Source organism: Orycteropus afer, unplaced genomic scaffold, assembly GCF_000298275.1.
Source record: "Orycteropus afer afer isolate SDZICR_OR568_19922 unplaced genomic scaffold, OryAfe1.0 scaffold00012, whole genome shotgun sequence".
Lineage (NCBI taxonomy): Eukaryota > Metazoa > Chordata > Mammalia > Tubulidentata > Orycteropodidae > Orycteropus > Orycteropus afer.
The window spans coordinates 7820942-7829514 of record NW_006921599.1 but is presented as its reverse complement, the minus strand read 5'-3'; the positions used below and the strand labels follow the sequence as shown (position 1 = coordinate 7829514).

At 40.7% G+C, this 8573-nt stretch overlaps 1 protein-coding gene across 1 annotated transcript in view; it reads right to left on the bottom strand.

Moving 5' to 3' along the window:
• SIRT5 (sirtuin 5) overlaps positions 1–8573 on the bottom strand; it is a 47153-nt gene that overhangs the window by 15468 nt on the left and 23112 nt on the right. The window contains exons 6-7 of the mRNA XM_007951845.1: positions 6374–6497; positions 2879–2994 (exon numbers count right to left, since the gene is read on the bottom strand). Of these exons, the coding sequence (XP_007950036.1) occupies positions 2879–2994; positions 6374–6497 (240 nt within the window). The remainder of the gene's footprint in view (positions 1–2878; positions 2995–6373; positions 6498–8573) is intronic.

Here is an 8573-nt window from a genome sequence, read left to right as displayed (position 1 = left end):
TGGAAGGAAACTTTCTTTGTTGGTTATCAGGGGTGGGAGGGAAGGAGAGGGAACACTGTTAGATAGGTAGAGATAAGTATTGATTTGGGTGAAGAGAAGGGCAATGTACCAAATATGAGTGATCAACATGGTGGCACTGAAGAAGAGGAAGACATAGAGAGGTACATGGGAGGTACAGACAATAAAGATGAACCCTTTTGCACATTTTGCATTGTCAGTGAAGGCAAACATGGGTATACAGGTGGATAGATGGGTGGACAGGCTGAACAATTAGGTATTTCTATGAAGCAGGGAGTGTACCCAAGACCATGTATAGGGTTGGAAGACAGGTCCTATAAGTGTATTTGTATGATCTGAATTCCCAGGTGTATAGTAGAGCTGACAAGGGACAAGGCTGTAGTCACTTCTTGGTCACAGCCAGCTACCCAGAGGGACCGAGTAGTTGAACCTGTGAGCTTGGGACCATAGCCACAGGGGACATCAAGCTCAATTGGCATAACATACTACACAAAACATTGTTCCACCTACTACTTTGGCAAGTAGTGACTGGGCTCTCAAAAGCTTGTAAGCAGCCATCTAGATGCAACAATGGGTCTCTCCTTGTCCAGAGCAAAGAAGAATGAAGAAAGCCAAAGACTCATGGAAAGAATTAGTCCTAGCAAGTGGTACACCATGCGATCTGCAGCTTATATGACCATGAGACCAGAGAACTAGATGGTGGCCGGCTACCACTGTTAACCACTCGGAGGGAAATCTATGTAGGAGATCCTGGGTAGAGAGGGAGAACAATGTGGAACAAAACTCAAAATCATTTTGAAAAAAAAAAAGTGGGGGACCAGGTTTGCTGGTCTGATAGAGTCTGGTGGAAACACTGAGACTATGGCCCCTAGCAGGAATTGAACTTTTAGGTCTGCAATTGAACCCACACCTGTGGCTGGAAGCCAAACAAAAGACAGGCATATGAGTTGAACATTTACCTGAGGTACATACACTCTTTAGAGAGAACAATAATGGGAGAAAGAAGGGCTATTTATGCACAGGGAGACAGCTCAGGGGGCAGGAGTACATGGAGGGATGGACACAGAGAAGAGGTAACTATTGGGAGGAAGTGGGAGGGGAGCTGTTGCATTGGGGTAAATTGTAGTCAATGTCATGAGACAAAGTTTTTGTGAACTGCTGTGTGGAAAGTGAATTTGCTCTGTAAATTTTCATCGAAATCACAATTTTTTTAAAAAAGACTATTCCTTCCCTCATTGAATTGTCTTGGTACCCTTTAAAAAAAAATCAGTTGACTATAAATGTGAGGGTTTATTTCTGGACTTTCAATTCTATACCACTGATCTATATGTCTATCCTTAAGGCAGTACCACACTCTATCAATTACTATAGCTTTGTAATAAATTTTGAAATTGGGTACTGTGGATTTTCCAACTTTGTTCTTCTTTTTGTTTTGGCTATGCTGAGTCTCTTCCATTTTCATATGATTTTAGGCTTATTTTGGTTCCCTATGAATATTTAGAGCCATGGTGCTTATCCTGACTACACATTAGAATCGCATAGGAAGCTTAGAGAAACCCTGATGCACAGGCTACACCACAGACAAATAACATTAGAATCTTATTAGTAGGGGCTCAGCCTTCAGTGTTTTTAAAATATGCAGCCAAGGTTGAACACCACTGATTAAAGAAAGCAATGAGAAGAAATTTGGGTGAAGTTTTATGTTTTCTTGATTACATCTATTTATTGTTGTTGTTGTTGTTACGTGCCGTGGAGTCGACCTGACTCATAGCAACCTCTCCTTGGGTTTCTGAGGCAGTATCATTATGGAAGTAGATTGCCCCATCTTCCTTCTGAGGAGTGGCTATTGGGTTTGAACCGCCAGCCTTCTGGTTAGCAGTCAAGTGCCTTAGGCACTACGCTACCAGAGCTCCCGGTTATTTCTATTCTACCTTATCTCAGAAAGGAATTAAAGAGACTTACAAGGATATATAAACAAAATTAAAAGTAGAGACAAAAAAGTGGGGGGAAATGGCTCCTCCACCTGCCAATAAACCTATGCTGACCAAGATCTGAACATTTTTCCTTTACACCTATTTTTGCAAGAGTCAAATTTCAAGAAACAATTTGACCAAGCTTCTGTTGCCTGTGTGTTTGTAAAATGTATTTCTCTTTAGAAGGCTTCCTTTTTGCATTTAACTTGTTCTTGTAACTACTGGTTCTTTTTTTTTTTTTTTTACTACAGATAAATTTGAAACAAAAATTAAGTGTGGATAAAAGAAGAAAGTAAAACAAGTATACAGCTATAAAGTGGCATGAGACTAAAAATGAACAGTACGATGACCTACACTTTCTAGGCTAATGTGGAAAATAGGATCAGCATCATAATATGGTCACAAGTACAAATATTCTTGGCAAGTGGACCAAAGAGGAGTTTTCCCAGGTGTCTCACACTGATGAAGTTCTGCAAGGATATTACCCAGGCCAACTTAGTATTTGGCTGACCTATGTCTAAATGCCATTACTAAATCCAGTTTTTAAAACAAAACAACAAAAAAAAATCAAAGGAAAGTCTAAGGAATCAAAAAGAGCTTTCAAAATGTGAGGAAACAAAAGCCCTACAGCAAATCCTCTATAAAAAGTCCTAGCCACCTTGATCTATTTAACAATATTTTGTTTTATAAACGCAACTCAAGGTCACAGCCAGCTACGCAGAGGGACTGAGTAGTTGAACCTATGGGTTCAACAAATAAGAACACAAACATTGTGTATTTTCTTTTTTGTTAAAACAAAAAAAATAGTACAGCAGGTAAAACTTATTTAGATGACCACGTCTACACTGCTCAACACTTTCTACCTCCCACCTTGATTAGTTCTGTACCTGAATTTGTCCGTGGCTGGGGTGGTTTCCATGTTAAATTCAGCCACTGGCACTCCCCTCGCAGACACCTGGGGGGCAAACATTGCGGCAGGATAAACCACTGAGGAAGTTCCCACCTACAAAGCAAACAAATGGAAACGGACAAATAACCACACTATGGGAAAAAGAAACTTTTTTTTTTTTTTTTAAGAAAACCTTACATATACCCAGACAGGTCTATGATTGCAGGTGTGAGAGAAGCTAAGCTGGGAAGGGTAAATGGAGAGAGTCCATGAGACAAAGGAAAGTTAGGAGGCATCCTTTTGACTCATCACTAGAATTTGGGAAGAAATGTGGTATGAAATGAAGAGCTATGCAAATGGATAGAGTGGCCAAGAAAGGACTCAATAAGCATGTTTCAGAGGTTATTTCTGTTTTTATTTCTGCTTTTTTAAAGTTATGCAAATAATCCATGTCTTTTTTTTTTTTTTTAACTTAGAAAATCCAAAACACCTAGCCAAACTCACTGCTGCCGAGTCAGATCTGATTCATAGCGACCCCTCCTTGGGTTTCTGAGGTAATATCACTACAGAAGTAGATTGTCCCATCTTCCTTCTGAGGAGTAGGTGGTGGGTTTGAACTGCCAGCCTTCTGGTTAGCAGTCAAATGCCTTAGGCACTACACCACCAGGACTCCTCCAAATAATTCTACTTCTAGGAAATTTATCCTAAGGAAATAATTTGAAAAGTGTGGTAAGAGGTTCACCACAACCACTGTTTAAAATTTCAAAATTGGTTAAAGATATTATTTTATATCCATACAAGCAGTCATTTAAAAGATGATGTAGATTTAGATGTGTGGACAAGGAAGATGCTAAGTAAACTGCTATGTGAATAAATAAGTTTCAAAGCAAAACACAGAGTATGAGCCCATTTTTAAATTTTAACCACTACATGTAGATCTGCATAAGTAAGAGTCTAGAGAAGAAGTGGACAAACTATTCCTGATGAGCCCTGGTGCCACAGTGGTTAAGTGCTTGGCTGCAAATCAAAAGGTCAGCAGTTTGAACCCAGGGGCTACATGCAGGACAAAGATGTGGCAGCCTGCTTCCCTAGAGATTTACAGCCTTGGAAACCAAATGAGGCCATTCTACTCTCTCCTATAGGCTTACTATGAGTCAGAACTCAACTTGACAGCAACAGGTTTGGTAGGTTTGGTTTGGGGCCCAATAATAAATATTTTAGGCTTTTCAGACTATCACACAACTCAAGTCTATCATTATTGTGTGACAGTATGTAAACAAATGGGCATGGCTGTGTTCCAATAAAACTTTATTTACAAAAATAGGTGGCAGGCAGGACAAGAATAGATAATATGCACACCCATGTTCATCGCAGCACTATTTACAATAGCCAAAAGATGGAAACAACCTAGGTGTCCATCAACTGAGGAATGGATAACCAACTATGGTACATACACTCAATGGAATACTATGCAACCCTAAGGAATAACACAGAACCTGCAAAACACTGCATAACATAGATGAACTTGGAGGACATGCTGAGTGGAATAAGTCAATCACAGAAGGACAGATATTGTATTAGTCCGCTATCGTAAAAACTCAAAGAAATGTGTATATATGGAAGGAAATTTTATTAGTTACCAGGGGCAGAAGAGGAGAGGAGGGAACACTGCTAGATAGGTAGAAACAAGTATTGATTTGGGCGAAGGGAAGAGCAATGTACCAAATGTGAGTGATCAACACAGTGGCATCGAGGAAGAGGAAAACAGAGACAGGTGCATGGGAGGTACAGACAACACAGATGAACCCTTCTGCACATATAGACTGCATTGTCAGTGAAGGCAAACATTGATAGGTGGGTGGATAGATGGGTGGACAGGCTGAGCTATTAGGAATATCTGTGTAGGGGGGAGTGTATCCATGACTATGTACAGGGTTGGCAGACAATGTTTCTACAAGTGTATTTGTATGTTCTGTAAGAATTCCCAGGTATATAATAGAGCTGACAAAGGACCAGGTTGTAGTCACTTCTTAGCACAGCCAGCTACCCAGAGGGAGTGAGTAGTTGGACCTGTGGGCTTGGGACCACAGTCCCAGGGGACATCAAGTTCAACTGGCATAACATAATATACAAAAATACTGTTCCACATCCTACTTTAGGGCAGCTCTGGTAGCATAGTGGCTAAGTCACTTGCCTGCTAACCAGACGGCTGGCGGTTCAAACCCACCAGCCACTCCTCGGAAGGAAGGTTGGGCAATCCTACTTCTGTAGTGATACTGCCTTGGAAACCCAGGGAGGGGTTGCTATGAGTCGGGTTTGACTCGAAGGCACATAACAACAATAACAACACATCCTACTTTGGCAAGTAGCAACTGGGATCTTAAAAGTTTGCAAGTGGCCATCTAGATGCAACGATAGATCTCTCCTTGTCCAAAGCAAAGAAAATAAAGAAAACCAAAGATTCATGGAAACAGTCCAAGCAACTGGTACACCATGCAATCCTCAGCCTGTATGACTATAAGACCAGAAGAACTAGATGGTGCCCGGCTACCACCATCAACCACTCAGAGTTGGATCTACTTAGGAGATCCTGGATAGAGTGGGAGAACAATGTGGAACAAAACTCAAAATCATTTTTTTTTAAAAAGGGGCCAATTTGCTGGTCTTCTGATAGAGCTGGTGAACCTCTGAGACTATGGCCCCTAACTGTCCTTCAGGTCTGGACTTGAACCTACTCCTGTGGCTTCCAGCCAAACAAAAGACAGGCATAAGAGCTGAACATTTATATTAGGTAGATACACTCCTTGGAGAGATCAATCACTGGAGAATAGAAGGGCTGTGAATGCACAGGGAGACAGCTTGTGGGGCAGGAGTGCATGGGAGGGAAGGACACAGGGAAGAGGTGATGCAGGCCAGATCTAGCCCATACGCCTTAGTTTGCTAGTCCTTGGTGTAGAAGAAAACATACCAAAATGCCAATCGTGATTATGTCTGGATGACAGAATAATGGATGAGTTCTCATTTCTAATTTATAGTATTTTATATTTTCTCAATTTTTAAAGTGTGTGCCTAAGGCATTTGACTGCTAACTAGAAAGCTGGCATTCAAACCCACCAGCCACTCCTCGGAAGGAAGGTTGGGCAATCTACTTCTGTAGTGAGATGGGTCTGACTCAATGGCAGTGAGTGTATTATTTTTAAAATCAGAACCAATAACATGCTCTTTTCATTCTGGAGGGCCAAAAAACTTTGAGAAGCCCAAGAAAAAAGTACATAGTCTGATGTAGTTTTTCTTTTAAGATCAATTCTTATTGTTTCTTAATTTTTCTGTAAGATATCACAAAACCTCTCAACACACATCTTGAAAGAAAAGAAGGGAGGGAGAAGGGTGGAAGGGAGGAAGGAAAAATGGAGGGAAGGAGGCAACAAGAATGAACTCCACCCAATCCACCTCGTTTGAGAAAATCCTGAGGATTAGGAACAGCATGACTTACCACTAGACATAAGTCACAGAGGGCGAGCTCTCGTTCCACCTTGTCTAGAATCGCTGGATCCAGATTCTCTCCAAACCACACGACATGCGGCCTCAGCAGGCCCCCACACCCTGCCTCCTCACACCTGGAAGGAGGTCATCATTAACCCAATGCCAAGTCCTGCCCTGGCAGAAGGTCTGCCAGATGGGTCAGAGGATGGCCATGAGCTACCCCGAGTCCTGTGTGTCCAGAAAGATCACTGCCAAGCTTCCTTGCCCCTATACCTCCCCTCCCAGGCCCCATGAACTTGCCCTGGGTATGAAGTACGAATTTTAACTATCCTTATTAAGTCTTTATTTCAGCTTAGTGCTCTGAGTTAATTTGTCCACAAATGTGTTTCAGCTAAGCTTGATGTTCTTGTTCTAAACTGCTATCTCTTTCCCAGCAACTTCACTATGTACATTGGCATAATCATGCTCACAGTTGCCCATTCTGGGAGTAATGTTGCACTTGGACTTGCCCCCAACACCCAACCATCCTCTAGCTTCATGAATGGCCTCCTTCATCTTATCTCAGATTCACCTTTCTCACCCTGTCAATAGCCAAGTTCTCAAGTGCTAAGTATTAAAAATATTCTCTCATCTTTCACTCTCTCCTAGATCTAGGTTGTCTTAGATATACCTTCTAAAATAATCTTCTTTAAACACTACTTCCATCATATTAATCTCCTACATAGGAATCTCCCAGGACTCCGGGACCAAACTTTCAGGGATTGGTCCCTTCTGACAAGAGATAAACTTTGGCCACCCTCACTTCTAAGGAGCACTGTGGCTACACTTCTCCAAAAGAGATTTGTTTGTTCTTCTGGCAGTCCATGGTATATTCAACATTCTTTGCCAACAAAATATTTTCTATCCCTCCCCACAAAATATTCTTTCAGATTGACACTTTAGAATTTAGAAATGAAAACACTTTTTAAGGAAAAAAAAAAGGGGGGGCGAGGGGGAGTGCAGTTAAATAAGCTGGTGTAATGTTAACATATTATAGCCCCTTTTTGAAGAGTGACAATGGACTTTAGCATATTAAACACTCTGAGAAATCTTGCAGTAAAACAATCACATTTAACTTTGTTTAAGCTAATGTTTCCAAATTTATTTGAGTGTAAAACTTTTTTGTTCCAGTAATACCTATCAACATCTCATGAAACACTTGGAAACACTTTTCTTAAAAGCACCAGTTTAATGTTTGGTTTTGAAAAATTGTCATAAAAATATTTCTAGGGATTGTTTTATTTACACATACACACAATCACACAAAATTCTGTTTGGTTCTTTAATTCACTTGCAAGGCCTCTTACTACCTCCAGAAACATGGATTAATAATACTGAGGCAGTTGTTCGAACAAATAGATACTGTATAGTTTTAAATCAGGAAAGGTGTGTGTCAGAGTTGTATCCTTTTACCATACTTATTCAATCTGTATGCTGAGCAAATAATCAAAGAAGCTAGACTGTATGAAGAAGAGCACAGCGTTAGGAGTAGAGGAAGACTCATCAACAAGCTGCATTACACAGATGATACAACCTCACTTGCTGAAAGTGAAGAAGACTTAAAGTACTTATTGATATGGGTTATACCTCATAAATAAAGAAAACAAAAATCCTCACAACTGGACCAATAAGCAATACCACAATAAATGGAGAAAAGATTGAAGTTGTCAAGAATTTCATTTTACTTGGATTCACAATCAACACTCACGGAAGCAGCAGCCAAGAAATCAGATATCATATTGCACTAAGCAAATGTGCTGCAAAAGACTTTTGTAAAGTGTTAAAGAGCAAAGATGGTCACCTTGAAGACCCAAGTGGACCTGACCCAAGCCATGGTATTTTTGATAGTCTCATATGCATGTAAGAGCTAAACAATGAAAAAGGAAGACTAAAGAAGAATTGATACATTTCAGATGTGTTGGTGGAGAATATTGACTATACCACGGACTGCCAGAAGAGTGAACAAATCTGTCTTGGAGAAATACAGCCACAGTGATCCTTAGAAGTAAAGATGGAATGAAGAAAACCAAACTTCATGGAAACAATTAGTCCTAGCGACCGGTACACCATCCGATCTGCAGCCTATACAACTATGAGACCAGAAGAACTAGATGGTGCCCGGCTACCACTGTCATCCACTTGGAAGGGGATCTATGTAGGAGACCCTTGAT